The 16211-nt window shown below is 45.9% G+C and overlaps 1 protein-coding gene across 4 annotated transcripts in view; it reads right to left on the minus strand.

The window, feature by feature from the left end:
* Positions 1-16211, minus strand: part of TEX2 (testis expressed 2) — a 111088-nt gene that overhangs the window by 2248 nt on the left and 92629 nt on the right. For 2 of the 4 annotated variants that reach the window (XM_060395772.1, XM_042256178.1), the window contains 4 exons: positions 12992-13124; positions 7210-7329; positions 4823-5032; positions 1040-1160 (listed from right to left, as the gene is read on the minus strand). In XM_060395772.1, the coding sequence (XP_060251755.1) occupies positions 1040-1160; positions 4823-5032; positions 7210-7329; positions 12992-13124 (584 nt within the window). Of the gene's footprint in view, positions 1-1039; positions 1161-4822; positions 5033-7209; positions 7336-12991; positions 13125-16211 lie in introns of all 4 variants that reach the window. The other 2 variants (XM_042256179.1, XM_027974336.2) reach the window with 1 other exon arrangement.

The following is a 16211-nucleotide window of genomic DNA, read 5'->3' on the forward strand; positions in this document are numbered from 1 at the left end:
TTCGACTTTCCAACTTGCCTCGAGAATACCATGCACCAAAGTCTGCTCCCTAGAAGGGGTGACCATTCTACCCCAATACTCTTAAAAGAGATGACCCACCCAAATTCCTCATGTAGGAAAGAGGAAAAGAACTAAAGGCATGAGGTTGTTTTTCCCCTAACTAGGTTCAAAGTACTTTTTCTTTTGGAGATAAAATAAAGCTTTCCATAAATTGGTTGTTATATTTACAGCTACAGCCTTTAAATAATATAGTTTTTAGATAATAAAAAGTATAATTTTAAAGGCAATGACTCAGAAAGTACTACTGCAAACATAATATGGGTCTTCTTCAGAAAGTGAAATTCATTATAAAATAGTCTGTTAATCCATAAAACCTTAAAAGTCAACTATGCCTCAAAAACCTGATAAAAATTTAATAGAAATAGCTCATTGCAAGGCCTTGGCTACACTGCTATTTTCTGTGGTGGAAGAATGCAGAGACAGGCTTGGAGAATGAGCTCTGGTTGAGTCAGCTCCAGGACTACCCTCGAAGGTTCACAGGGTAGGGACAGGCCGGATTCATCTTTGAACTCCCAAGGCAGGTGGAAACTGCACATACGATGTTTGTAGAAGCACACAAACTGAGCAAGGTGGGTACCATACAAGGGCAGGAATGACGTCCCTGACCACGGCCCAGGTGCTACTCACTGGCCAATTCCAGGCCCCACCTAGAGAAAAAGTCCAAAGATGGTCGCAGCAGATGGACAACTTAACCCTCGCCAGGCCTACTGGGACATGACAGTCATTTTGCTCTTTGACCCCCACATTTTGAGTTTCCTCTGAAGACTATGTAACAGGGCGTGGATGAGTTTCAGGGTTTCCAAAACTAAACCTGAAATTTTATGCCTCTTTGATCACACGTGTACTTTCCCCAGATGAGGGTCCATAGCTTTCATCAGATTTTCCAAGGAGGATCCTGAACCCCATCCAGTTCAGAAGCTCTGTTCTGCCCGGCGCTTTTAGACGCAGCGTGAAATGCTAGATGACCCAGCAGGTGTACCTGGAACTCTTGTTCCAGTTTCTTCTCTATCCAGTCTGTCACATGAACTAAAGTCACTTCTCTCTCTCCAAGTTTTGGCCGAGCTTTCAGCTCAATATATGGTGGCTTCCGGAAACCATACCTTTTAAAAGAAGACAAATAACCACATTTAGAAGCAAAGAAAAGAAGCGGATGGTACCCAGAGTAAACATTCCTCCTTTACACAAGGCTTTATCAGTACTTGAAAATGTTTTCTTCTTCTGAAAATCCCTTATAAAAAAACACACTTCACTGCAGCAGGTATGAACTGTGAATTCCCTGTGTCCCTGGACCCAGGGCTGTGATGACTGGGGAACCGTTCTGACAAACCAAGACAGCCAGGAAACACCACTGGAGAAGTCCATGACCTGGGCATTTTTCTCCTAAAATGGCGAGGATATTTTTTGTTTCTATTTTTATGAGAGTACGATACATCTGTTACAAAACCCCAAATATAAATGTGTATAAAGCAGGAAATAACACTGTCTCTCTCTGGATCTCATAACCAAGAGAGGGCCACTGAGAGAAAGAGGATCAACTTCCCCCACACTCCTAACATGCATACGTAAACAGAGAACCTTCTGTAACCTGCCTTTTCACTCCGTACTCCACACTATGATTATTACAGCTTCTCAGAGGAACCAACTGGCACTCAGGACTGTTGGTAAGGTATCCAGTCAAGAGACTGTGTACTCTCAAACTAAAAACTTTGATCCATTATAGACCAACGTTTTAAAACATCCAGGTACACCTTGGAGATATGTGGGCTCAGTTCTAGATTGCCGCACCAAAGCTAACATTGCAATAGAGAGTCATGTGAATTTTTGGTTTCCCAGTGCATATAAAAATTATATTTACATTATGTTGTAGTCTAGGTGTAGACTAGGTGTGCAAAACAAGGTATATACCTCAATCAAAAAATACTTCATTGCTTAAAAAAAAACGATAACTATCATCTGACAACACAGGGTTGCCACAATCTTTTATAAAAAGTGCAGTATGGGCAAGTACAAGAAAGCAAAGCATAGTTAGACAAGGTCTGCCCATACGATAAGAATGGCAAGTTGCTATAAACTAAACACTCTGAATGCGTACAGTTATCTTTGTGGATTAGTAACAAATAGTCCGGCACTCATGCATGCACTGAGTAGCACTAGGCTGTGTGTGCTAAGCCGCTTCGGTCATATCCAGGTCTTTGTGGCCCCATGGACTATCGCCCACCAGGCTCCTGTGTCCATGGGATTTTCCAGGCAAGAATACTGGAGTGGGTTGCCATTTCCTCCTCCAGGGAATCTTCATGACCCAGGGCTCGAACTGGCATCTTGTACATCTCCTGCATTGCAGGCAGATTCTTTACCGCTGAGTTACTAGGCTGCTGCTGCTAAGTCGCTTCAGTCGTGTCCAACTCTGTGCGACCCCACAGATGGCAGCCCACCAGGCTCCCCTGTCCCTGGGATTCTCCAGGCAAGAATACTGGAGTGGATTGCCATTTCCTTCTCCAATGCATGAAAGTGAAAAGTGAAAGTGAAGTCGCTCAGTCGTGTCCGACCCTCAGCGACCCCATGGACCGCAGCCTTCCAGGCTCCTCTGTCCATGGGATTTTCCAGGCAAGAGTACTGGAGTGGGGTGCCATTGCCTTCTCCGGAGTTACTAGGCCAGAGGCCTCTAATTTTAATTGCCATTGAGCAGTGGTGTTTGTAACTCCTAAGTCAACTCTTACTGTTAAAAAAAAATTTTTTTTAATTAAGCTGCACAGTAAAGTATTATCTGGTTATTTTTAGATGATAAAGTTATAGGTTCTTAGTTTTTGTTGTTGTTTTCATGTTCTTCCAGCGAAAATACTTTTTAAAAATAAAATCCTAAATAGTATTTAAAAGTTTTTAATAGGAAAACACCACTATCATCATTAAATGATCAGCCAATTAAACAACCCTTTTGTAATCATTTTTACGAGTCCTTCTGAACACGAGGCTGTGCAGCAGCATTCTGATTTCATGTGATGAGAGAACAGATGTGTCTTTTTCATAGGGGCTGCCCTGGTGGCTCAGTGTTAAACAATCTGCCTGCCAATGCAGGAGACTCAGGTTCAGTCCCTGGGCTGGGAAGATCCCCTGGAGAAGGAAACGGCAATCCACTCCAGTACTTTGTCTGGGAAATCCCATGGACAGAGGAGCCTGGTGGGCTGCAGTCCATGGGCTTGCAAAAGAGTCAGACATGACTTAACAACTAAACAACAACAACAACAAGCTTTTTCATATGAGTGTAGCTTATGGTACAATGCGGTCTTTTATGTAATCACGATACACCCTTATGCATATTTATAGGTCTTACTTGCCAACTTAAAATTGAGATTTAGAAATAGTGATTTTCTTTTGCTGGGATCATGAATAATTTTTTTTCAGTGATTCTCAGTCCTAGCTTAGTCTCCCAACCCCAGAATCATGGGGGCCGGGCTCAGCACAGCTTTAACAAGTCCCCAGGTGACTGCGGCATGCAGGCAGGGTTAAAACCCACTGGTTCATTCAAATGACAACTCTTTGGGTCACCCTTCTCAGTAGCTCAGCTGGCAGAGAATCTACCTACAATGCAGGAGACCATGGTTCGATTTCTGGGTCCGGAAGATCTGCTGGAGAAGGGATGGGCTACCCACTCCAGTATTCTTGGGCTTCCCTGGTGGCTCAGCTGGTAAAGAATCCACCCGCAACGCAGGAGACCTGGATTTGATCCCTGGGTTGGAAAGATCCCCAGGAGAAAGGAAAGGCTACCCACTCCACTATTCTGGCCTGGAGAATTCCATGGTTGCAAAGAGTCAGACACAACTGAGGGACTTTCACAATCTACCAGAGTTACCAAGCACACATCCTGCCTCCTCAATGTGCAGGTCTGACCTGGGGAAGTCTTCCCTCACCGCCAAGGACTCTGCTGGCTGTGTGATCCCCATCTGCAAAGTGGGGCATAATGGTAGCCCTGTCTCCACAGGACGCTGGGAGGACTGGCCCGGCAGAGAATAAGGGTTCTACAAATCACAGCTCTTCTTCCTGGTGGAAAGGGCTGACTTGAGAGAGGAGGAAGACCTAGAAACAGCTCATCCCACAAACTTCACCGGTTGACCTTAACTTTTCCTAAGTGTGAAGATGATTATTTTTTTGTTTAATTTTTGGTTGCAACTCACAGCCTATGGGATCTCAGTTCTCCAACCACAGACTGAATCCATGCCCCCTGTAGTGGGAGCCCCGAGTCTTAACTACTGGACCACAAGGGACATTTCAAAGATGAGTATTTCTCACCATTTAAAAAACATCTGAATTATCATTTCATGGCATAATAGCACATGTGTGTGCTTCAGCTGCTCAGTTGTGTCTGACTCTTTGTGACCCCATGGGTGTAGCCCTCCAGGCTCCTCTGTCCATGGAATTTTCCAGGCAAGAATACTGGAGAGGGTTGCCTTTCCTCCTCCAGGGGACGTTCCCGACCCAGGGATGGAACACCCGTCTCCTGTGTCTCCTACAGTGGCAGGCATATCCTTTACACTGTACCGCCTGTGAAGCCCTGAGGTGTATCTTTATATTTGAATTAACCACTCACAGAAGAAAAGTGGAATCAGATTTACAACTAACTTTAAGGTCCCAAGAAAAAACATTTGAAAGTATTTCTTCCCAGGAAGAAGGTACTTTCCATAATGTCAAGGGTCAGCAGACTATGACTATTATGATCATGCTCAAAGGGAATTACTGGCTGACCCCGAGGGGCCTTCTACACACGCACCATATTCGATCAGTCGCAGGAGGTGGAATGTTGACTGCCAAGGTTCCTCTACATTCTTGCACTTCTACAGTTAGCAGTAGGGGTGTATTGGAGACTTCTTCAATCTTCTTTTTAATGAATTCTGTCTCTGTTGCTTTTTGGAAATATTTTGACTTGGTAATTTTATCAACAAACCTCATGATCTTGCTTGTTCGATGACCTCCAACATACCTTTAAATGAGAGAGACAGGCAAGTGTTAGTGTCGACTTTGTTCCTTCATAAACAGAAACTTGGCTTTCTGTTCACCTGATTTTAGACCAGAGTTTCTCAACAGCAGAACCACTAACACTGTGGACTGGGCAATTTGCTGTGGACGCTCCTCTGTACGAAATGTTTAGCGGCATCCTTGACCTTGGCTGCCTTGATGTCAACAGCACATCATCTCCCAGCAGTTAAGACAATAAAGTGTCTCTGGATATTGATAAATGTCCCCTCAGTTCTCAGTTGCTCAGTTGTGTCCGACTCTTTGTGACCCCATGAATTGCAGCACGCCAGGCCTCCCTGTCCATCACCAACTCCCAGAGTTCACTCAGAGTCACGTTCATCAAGTCGGTGATGCCATCCAGCCATCTCATCCTCTGTCGTCCCCTTCTCCTCCTGCCCCCAATCCCTCCCAGCATCAGAGTCTTTTCCCATGAGTCAACTCTTCGCATGAGGTGCCCAAAGTACTGGACTTTCAGCTTTAGCATCACTCCTTCCAAAGAACACCCAGGACTGATCTCCTTCAGAATGGACTGGTTGGATCTCCTTGCAGTCCAAGGGACTCTCAAGAGTCTTCTCCAACACCACAGTTCAAAAGCGTCAATTCTTCGGCGCTCAGCTTTATTCACAGTCCAACTCTCACATCCATACATGACCACTGGAAAACCATAGCCTTGACTAGACGGACTTTTGTTAGCAAAGTAATGTCTCTGCTTTTCAATATGCTATCTAGGTTGGTCATAATTTTTCTTCCAAGGAGTAAGCGTCTTTTAATTTCATGGCTGCAATCACCATCTGCAGTGATTTTGGAGCCCCTCAAAATAAAGTCTGACACTGTTTCCACTGTTTCCCCATCTACGTCCCATAAAGTGATGGGACCAGATGCCATGATTTTTGTTTTCTGAATGTTCCCTAAAGGGAACAAAATAACCCCTAGGTGAGAACTACTAGTTCAGATAAGGTGTAGACATCAGATGGAGCCTAGTCTTGATGATGGAGAGTCAGGCCAAGTTCCCACAAGTGCAGGCAGGGAATGCATCTCACCTGCTCTCCTTAATAACCTTCAAATACTGAATACAAATCTCGTGCCCTCTTAGAAAAAAATCTCATCGTCTCTATACAACAAATAAGACATCAGGCTGAATTAACAGGGCAGTAGAACACAGTAAAACATCTGCCTTTCAAGACAGTGTCACACTGACTCTGAGCAGCAATTACTTGTCAAAGAGTTTTAGGAGCATCTAAGGAGAACAGCTACATCAAGATGATGGGCTGGCTGGCCAGGAAAGTAAGCTCCTCTATCAGGCCACATGGACCTAGGACTGCCCTAAGAAGAGAGGATATTTGTTTCTTAAAATCCTCCGCAGATCTGGAGTTCAGGAGTAGTATATGTATGTGTGTAGGAAAAAGCCATCACTATGAAGGTCAGGTGGGGAGTTAAATAGTGCACACAAACTCTACTGCCAACTCCTCAGACATCTAGATTCTTTTTATCTTCTGTAGGATTTCAAAAGTGAACAGGAACAGGTTGATGTTTTCTTAAAAAGGCTTCTGAATCCCTTGGTTTCTTTGTCATTTCAGTTTCTTTGCTCACTGTAAATAATTAAAAGATCCTTACAGAGAGGCGGCCTAAGCACTTGGATCATTCCACAGTCCAAGTAACAGGCAAAAGGAACCCTCCAAATGAAGTTCATGATCCAAAAGGTCATCTAAGTGATGCACGTTTCCAAAATTCACCAAGGAAATCGTTAAAATGTCTCAACTTTGCAGGAACTATTAACGGATCACTGGAGGCACGTGACCCGTAAGAAGGGACGTAATGCTTCCCACCGACACCAGGGGGAGGTGCTGTGCAATTTATGGTCCTTGCGTTAAACATCCTTTCCATTCTGGTAGTCTTTACTCCAAAGGTCTGAGAAAACCATTTTGGTCTGGACTCTGAAAAAGGGAAAACTATTTGGGTGTTTTTGATTTGGGGTCTCGAATTTTAAGCCACTGGCTTTGAATTATTAATGCAAAACCCATTCACTCAAAGTAAAGGAGGGAGGAAGACCAGAGAAGGAAGAGGCGATGCAAAGCTCACGCCCAAATTGGGGCCCTGACCACCCCCCCACCCCGGGAGACTCCAGAAGCTGGGTCCACTCACCCCTCAGCCCCTGGGAGGAGCGGTTTGTCTCCGGCGCTGGGCTCTGGTGCATCGTCTTCGTCGGAGGAGCCAGCACTGGAGGACTCCTCGTCGCTGTCGGCCAGACAGAAGGCCCTGGGCCTGCAACTGATCAGGGCAGAGTCACCAGGCTGCCCGCCCAGCGCAGGCTCTGCTTAGGAAGAGCACGCGCTCCACCGCCACCATGGTGGCAGCACTCCCCGCTCCCCCTCACCCAGACAGAGGAGGCCTAACCCAGAATCCTCGGGTGGGCCTGGTCCCCTAGGAGACCCTTCAGCGCCCAGTCCCGGGCAGAACCGCCGAGGGCTTGCGCCGGGAGGGTTGGATTCTGTGCATGCGTCAGAAAGACAGGCGGTCAGAGTGTGATGCGGTCCACACAAAATGCAGTGATCTCATCCACACAAAATGCAGTGATCTCGTCAACAGTGCAGAGCAGCCAATGGGCGGTGAGTGGAACGAATGAAGATTGCATGGGTGACGGGACAGCTCATGTTAGTGAGTGACCACCTCATGGATGACGGGGTTGTTCAGGCAAGTCCTCTGACACTGGCTGAGTTCAAAAAAATTGTGCTTTCTGGCTTAGTCATCTCCAAGTGAGTTTTGGCTGGAGACTGCTTCCTTGTGAAACTACATAACCCCCTCTCCTGCCCCAGCTCCTGAAGGTCACAGAAAAAGCCAACAACCAGAGGTACAAATCTCAAGGGATTCCAGGAGGCAACTGACATGGGAAGCCAGGAACCTTTCAGGAAAAGTACTAGTTTATAACTTTTTAAAAATAAAGTAATAAAAAGCTTCACCAGAGAGCAATGTTCCTCATGAATCTTTCCAGGGTAGGTTCTCAGTTTCCAGAGGCCTGGAGGGTCTGGATCACCAGAGTGGCAAGTGATCAAGGTTCCCCACTGAGGGCACTGGAGGGCTCCCAGCTGAGCTCTGGCCCCACAAAAGGCAGCTTCCTCCCTGAAGGGAGGCTTTACTTCCGAGAGGCAGAGAGACAGAAGGCAGGGCCCATCTCAGGCTCAGAGACTTGATGGGGACAAAATGAACAAGGGACAGAACTATCTCTGAACATTGTTACGCTATCAATAGTCACTAAGCAGAAGGTCGGTCTTGTAATTTTGAGGACAAAATCACCAGGACAGGGGAAGGCATCCCAGCTTAGGTCCCATCTCCTGCATTCAAAACCCTCTGGGGTTTTCCTCAGATGCTGTCCTTGGCTACCAGAAGCCCATATGGGCGCTCATCTTTTGGCCAACAAGGGCCAAGGGCACCCAAGGGCAGAGCACACCTGCCAGTGTGGCCTTGAAGGCCCAGCTGAGGTCCCAGCATGGGAGAGGAGGGCTCTGAAATCTCCACCCTGAAACAGGAGCCTGGCTGTAAGAGGACCTCCCTGGCAGGACACCCGGATCCTCCTCAACCCTGTTCTGAAACATTAGAGCCTGTGCTCTAGCCAACAGGCTTGAGTGTGGCGTTGAGAAGAAACTCCCTCTGCAGACACAAAGGCCTCTTGTCCCCAGCCTCGGGGACAGCACCTGACTCTTCCTCCTTCCATCAGAGGCCTGGCCAGTCCAGGAAATGTCCCTGCTGGTCACAAAACCATCTCAGCCCTTTCAATGGTTGGGCGGCCCTCACAGAGCTCTTCTTTTATATAAAAGGCAACGTAGGATTCCTAAGAAAGCTTACACGGGGACTTGGGATGAAGAAAGTCAGGGAAGTAAATCCCCAAAGATAATAATGACCTTTCTCAGAAACCTAGCTTACTTCTTAGGAACATGATGGTGCCCCCCTGGTTCAGACCGCATGCTGCCAGGTAAGGAATCTACACAGCACCAAAGGCTGCCTCGGTATCTTGGACCGCAGTAAAACCTTCAAGGCCACTGGCCTCTCCTGTCCCCACTGGTATTTATCATCTGGCAACCTTCTGACCTGAGGCAGAAGATGCCAAAGGCTGAGCACTGCAGTGAGCTCTCGGGTTCCTGAATTAACCCTCCGCAGGACAGAGAACAGGACAAATTTTGTGGCTTGAAGTTAATAATTTAGACAATGCCTTATCAGTTAAAATAGATCAGATGACATGAAATTCTGATTGCGGCTAAATGGTACCTCTCCTCTCTGCCTGGGGAGCGGTATTATGCAGCACCAACACTAATTAAAAGTGGGGCTAAATGTCTGGCTGATTCAAGTTTATAACTGAATATGCATTTTGTGATCTCAGACTTATGATGAATTTAAGAGAAAGACACCCTGCACATTCTTATATATAAGGTGTGCTAGTACATGATAAGCCTATTTTTTAAAACACACCTTGGGATTCCAGATGAGAGTCATATCCTTTCTAAGAGTCACCTTAAAGGGCTGATTCCAGTTTCACTGCCTCTGCTAAAAATCTTTTTGGAAATGTGCTTGAAGTCAGACACATAGGAAAAGTGAATTATTTTATCACTGATAGTCTGTCTTGAGCCAAACATTTCTTAGCCCCATAATCACTGGCACCTCTGAGTGATGCCTGGCAATTACTCAAATATCTGATTCATCTAGAAAAAGTAGGCTGATTTGCTGTCAGAGTACTTAAAAGAAGGTCACAGACACTAGAGGCAGCTCTACAAAGGAGCTCCAAAGAATGCTTCAAGTGAAGCGTGCATAATTAAACAGCCCAGTGAGGCGACTGCTTGGAGGGAACCACACTCTTGAGAGTGTTCGTTTTCTTTAACAGAAATCAGGCCCATACTGCTACAGATACATGTGCATGTACACCCACAGTTAGACTGAGTCACAGCGTGGATGACAAGGACGCGGTTCCCAGGACATCAGGGCCTCGGGGCGGGGCAGTGGACTCGGGTACACTGAGCAGCCTAATATGGAGGTCGGGGGGCCCCCCATGGGACTCGCACACCAGCCCAGGCTGCCGTGGTAGAGCAGGGACAGGTCCTGTGCCTTACAGGAAACCGCCGGCCCCGATGTGCATTTAAAGAACAGCCAGCGTGCAGAACATTCCCCTTTCCTGACTCACTTAGGTACCCTTCAGGCAATTCCTAAAGTTCCAACCACCCAGCTCACCACCTGAATTCCATTTTGAGCGTCTTACGGCCCAAAGTTACCATAACTACCGTACACAACCAGAAGACTATCGGGGAAATGAAAAGACTAAAGGAAAAAGTCCTCAAGTACAAAGTGAACCCACATTTCAAAGGGACAGGCCTTCACTAGAGTGAAGACACACAGACTTCTCACCACCAGCCTTGGGGTGATGACGTGAGGATGGAAACAGACTTTCTACGATAGGTAGGACTTCCAGAGGGCCGAGCAGCATCTCCTTGGGGACTTCCCAGGGCACAGTCATTTGCGTGCTTCAAGGGGGTCGGACAAAAGCAGTGAGACCAAGCAGAGGCCCTGCCAGAGCAGGACGACAGGGGACAAGCCCCCGGCTGGAAGTGAGCCTTGGACTGGCGGCCACGAGATAAGGGGAGGAGAGGGCTGCTGCTGGCCCCACTCTTCACACCCGCGGCTCTAGGAGGGGCTTCCTGAAGGAAACCAAGGATCATGTGCCAGCCACAGGTGCAGGGACTCCGCCTCTCCTCTGGGACTCAGCCTCAGCTGGGATTAGGCTCTTAGGTACGGGTGAGCTTTCCAGAGGCTCTCGAAGCTCCCAGATATTGTGAGCCAAGTGGTGTGTGTGTAGGCATCTTTCTGGGGCAAGGATCCAGAACTCTCAGATTCCCAATTGGGTCCTTTTTGCCAAAAAAAAAAGAGAGGGGTTAAGGGTTCATTTTTCCAGGCCTTTTTCTCCCAAGATCAAGTGCTTTGGAATTATATTTGTCTTTGCTTTTAAAATTAAATGTCAGCCAATTACACATCAATATAAAAGTTAATACCCTCACAGGAAGTGAGGCAAAACATACCAGACTCTACTGGGAAAAAAAATGGTACTTTAGATATATATTAAACATTAAATATAATATCATTATAGTCTTAAATCAGAGGATATTTTTCATGCAGTCTAGAGAAGCACTGCTTGCTCAGAAACATGTCCATCCTCTGATCAGCCGAGTTTTATGAACTTGAAATTGCTCCAGGAGAGCCGCATGAATAACAGTGAACGTGGGACGCCTCATGGCAGGGATCTCAGGGACCGGGCCATGATGGGACCGCACCTGCCCACAAGACCCCCTTCTTTCTAGTGGAGCCCCAGCAGCTTTGGGCAGCACGGGGCTGTTTCCCGAAAGGGCTCCCTGCACAAATGCTCCTGACTTGTCTGCTCTGTCTCGCCCCTGGTTAGTTAGAGCTCACTTTCAATACCGCTTCTGCCTGCGGTGCTTGGTTTTATTGGCAGCTGTCTTTGCAGTTCTGCTATGCTGCGGCTGGCCTGATGGCGCTCAGCGGGGCATGGCGCTGGGGAGGGGTAGCCGGGGACAGAAGCTGGGTTTGACTCGAGGGCTGGATCAGAACCCCGGCGATCCCAATCGAGAAAAGCCTCTTAAGTGCTCCTGATCTCAATCCTCTCAGGTCTACAAACGGGGCCTTTATGTCAGGGGACGTGATGAAAGGACAAGCTTCCTTGTGGTGTCACATGGGTCCACACGAGACTCAGCACTGATGGGGGGATGAAATGCTACACGGAGGGCCGATCAATAGCACTCACCGGAAAACACAATCCACAGATTGCCGAATCCAAACACATTTTAACAAACAGTAGAAAGGTGAAAGGAAAACAGCACAGATACAGGTTAGATTGCATACAGCAGGTGAGATTCTCCAGTAATTCAAATATAAACATTTTCATTAAATCTCTTGGACACATCAGAATCATCTCAGTGAAAGAATGTTCTGCAATGTATGATCCAGCTCCCCCATCTATTGTGTGTCTACCACAAGTGTGAATTACAAGCATTAGGGCAGCGTCATAACAAAGCAAACACCCACGAGGAGCCTGTGTCTTATGTCTCTATTGAGGTGCTGGGAGGGTGGCTCCTGGTGGCATTTCTTATCATTTTACTACTCATTCCATGCAAACAGGTTAAACATGTGAGATGCAGACTCTAATCAGCAATTTTCAGTCTGATAACAATAATATAATTTAAATTTGTCATCTGAAGCAGTCATTTTTAAGGTGTGTGGGAATGTAAAAGGTCCCAACTTATTAAGTCTAGGCATCTAAGGGAAAAAAAAATCAACTTCATCAATTGGCTCAAAAATTAGGAATATTTACAAAATCAGACAACCCCGCGGCAGATGCAGTATCTTCTACAAAGAGAGGCATTTACTAAGAAAATCAATGGTGTATTATTTAGGGGAAAATACATTTCAAAACACTTTAGAAGCACCCTCTTGGCTACAAAATCAATCATCTAATTATAAATAATTCTGACACTGTGCTTAAAGCAGATAGACCCCCGAAGGACCTCAGCCTGGCCCATATATTGCTATTTGTGGCTGTAAGTTGGAGAAAGAACTTTCTGGATGGTGATTCTTATCACAGAGCATTTTACTGTGCAGCCTGCCCTGCTGATCCGAATCAGGGATGCTTCCTGGGTAATCAATACTGTGCAGCCCTGAGGCTGGTGGCCAACGGCACTGAGCAGAAGTGGAGATTCATGGTCTGCAGGGGATGAAACCAGGAAACATTCCCTGAAATCCTCTGTGACCAGGAAACACGTTCATGGACGCTCACTCAACCTTGGGTCTACTACACAACAAAGGTGCTTCTCAAGGGCTGGAGGGAGAAGGAGGTTCCCCGGGGTTGGGTTAGTAAATTCATATAGCCCCTTACCCTTCTTTGCCAATTTCTCCAACCTTCAGGGCTTCAACAAGAGGCTCTTTACCTAGTTTGGTCAAATTCATTTTGGTCTCGAGAGTCATCAGAAAGGACCCATTGTAGGACATTTCCAAATCGATCCAGAGTCCTGGAGAAAGGGTTTAAAAAAAAAAAAAGGTTTCTTTCCCCTAGAAAAACATAACTACAAATACAGTATTAAAAGCTATATTTTAAAGTATCTCAGTAGGTATCATATTGCAAGCCTATATATACTGCCTGTACTACCAAGGCATGTGAGAGGAGACTGTGAAATGAGAAGCTTCTAGAAATAGTTCAAGCATCTGGAAAATTGCCAGCATTTCAACACCCATTACAATGATCACAGTGACCTCAGCACACATTGTTAGAGATGGAAGAGTCCAGTCCTCTGAGTTCTTCTAACACTTAGTAAGAAACAAAACCCCCAGGAGGAGACGGCTTGTCTCAGGACAAAGGCGGATTCTCAGTGGGTTAGAGGCAGAGGAGAGGTGCAGAGACTTCACAGCAGGTTGTGCTCTTTAAAGACACAAGTGAGAACCACTGTCTTTCTTAAAATTCTCCCCTCTTGGGGAGTGGGGGTGGGGAGGGGCACAGAAAATGGTTCAGGTTTAGGTTGGTGTGATAAGGATGATGACAAGACCTTTTACAACCCTTTTCTTTCTGGAAATTGTGTAGTAATGGGAGCAAAAGTATTTATGTTCCAGCCCCAGGATTATCCAGATAAAGCTGGGTAACCACTTTGTACACCTTTGCTTTAAAACCTGTTCCTTAGAAATCACTCATGTTGATGACAACATATCTTAGAGGCTTTTGGCTTTGTGGAATTTCACTGGGAAGGCCCATCAGAAGTGGCCACTGACCAGATGTCTAAAATGCAAACAGAGGTCATCTCATGACCTTCTACCCAAGGTCCTAGAATTCAGCAGGCAGGATAGACCACACTGTGATTTTGACACTCCAAGCGCCACAGCACCTCATGGACTTCCCGTCAAAATGTGGTCCTTCAAGTGGGTGTTTAGATGTTAATAAACTTACAAGATAAATATCTGAAAGGAAGCAGGAAATTAATTGAAAATCATGTTCACACACAGCTGCATTTTCAAGTAATTACAGTAAATAACCTATTCCCTGTTTGGCCACCAAGCATTAATGGTACAACTCCTCACTAAAGGCAGAATAATTCCATTTTGCTTTCACCAAACTCCTTTTTATCATAATTGAAGGTAATTATTTTCCATGAATGACCTGGTCTAATTGATATGCAGATCAGCTGTGAATGTCTTTGCAGCAACTCACAAAACTGCTCTATTTCTTGCTTATGTTAAACACTTAAAAATCATTAATTAGCTTGGTTTCCAAAGGCACTATTACTGGAAATAAGGGCACACCTGCTCTAATAAAGATATTTAGTCATTAATCACTTACAAAAGAAAAGGGATTAGGGTAAAAGGCTTGATATTAATAGATTTTTAAGCTCAATATAAATAGAACATCAATAAAGAAGATATTTCTTAAAAAAAAAGTTGTTTTTGTGTATCTCCAGCTTTATTTAACTTGAGAATCAATAGACTCAAACTACCTGCTTGCTGTCTGTATTCATATACGATCATGTCCTTTGAAAACCCTACTCAGGTTTCCAATAAATATTACTAGTTCAGATTCCTTTTGAAGGTTGTCATATTTATATACATATACACACACACACACGTTCTTTTTTTTAGTGCTAACAAGTTTTAAAATTCCAGAGTCATCCATAACTTTCCATTTGTACTTATCCCTAGCTTCCCTCTTTATTTTTTTAAAATCAATTTATTTAACTGGAATACAACTGCTTAACAATGGTGTGTTAGTTTCTGCTGTACAACAACATGAGTCAGCTAAGGCTTCATATTAAAAAGAGCCAGAATTTTACTTGTTATAAAGTGGGAGTGTTCGTCTGTTTTTCAAATAAGGGGATATGGATAAAGGTTTGGTAAACAGCTGGTGCACACCCCAGTCATGAGGACACTCCACCCAGTCACCTGTGATCTGGTCCCTCTGAGCTGAGGCTGGAAAGAGGGGAGAAGAATATGTGGAGCTCAGTCACATGGACCAGGGCTTGGGTTCCCCTGGAAACTTCTCGACCTCTGGGCACCAGCCTCCTCCTCTGCACCAGGGAGATGATGCTGCTTACACAGCCAGCGCCTGGTGCATCCTGGCAGGGCTCTTCCCTTTCTGTGCCATCGCCAGCCCACTTCCTTTCACAACTCTGGGCTGCAGCCTAGCTTGCTGTTGTTGCCGTGGCTCTTGGGAACCAGACCAGAGGAGGCCAAGGGGCCAGAGGGAAGAGGCTATACCGGGCAGCCAGACAGCCCTGTCTGGCTGGGAAGTGGAGGGTGGTGCATGGACATCTGACCAAGCTTCTGCATAGGTGATAGAGCCTGTTTTTGTATCACTATATATGTCCCATGATGGTTGGATGGCATCACCAATTCAACAATGGACATGAACTTGGGCAAACTCCGGGAAACAGTGAGGGATAGGGAGGCCTGGTGTGCTACAGTCCATGGCTCCAAAGAGCTGGACATGACTGAGCGACTGAACAAAGTATGTCCCATGAGACCCACCCATGGGGCCCTGCTCAGTCCTCGTTCTCAGTGAAGATGTAGAGTCAAGAATGGTTTGAGACTCTTTAAACACAGATATAAAGTACAAACACTCAAGTTATCCTAATATGGCGTGCTTGCATTCAGGTGAGGATGAGATGACTATTTGAACATTAGATGCAAAGAAAAAACATGTTTCTGTGACAATCATTCAGCAGCAAAAATCGCCCTGAAAACCTTGGAGCACACACACCTGGAGCCAAGACCACCTGGTTACATAAAGAGTGAGTCGGGAGTTCCCACCCTGCAGAACTGAAGGATGAAATCGACAGTTACCATAAAGGGACAAATGTAGCAACACTGTGAAGTGGGGACACACGCTGTCCTGAGTGGCACCCTGACCCTAACGGGCTGCACACTCCTCACCTGGGTGAGCGCGGGAACGGTTTCTTCTGGGCTCTTGACAAAGATTAAGACTTCCTTGTGAGGCATTTCATTTAAAATGTGGCTTCCAGACTCCCTTGGTGGATCTGTGGATAAGAATCCCTCTGCCAATGCAGGGGACACAGGTTTGATCCCTGATCTGGGAGATTACCATATGCCACAGAGCA

This window comes from Ovis aries, chromosome 11 (genome assembly GCF_016772045.2).
Source record: "Ovis aries strain OAR_USU_Benz2616 breed Rambouillet chromosome 11, ARS-UI_Ramb_v3.0, whole genome shotgun sequence".
Classification (NCBI taxonomy): Eukaryota; Metazoa; Chordata; class Mammalia; order Artiodactyla; family Bovidae; genus Ovis; species Ovis aries.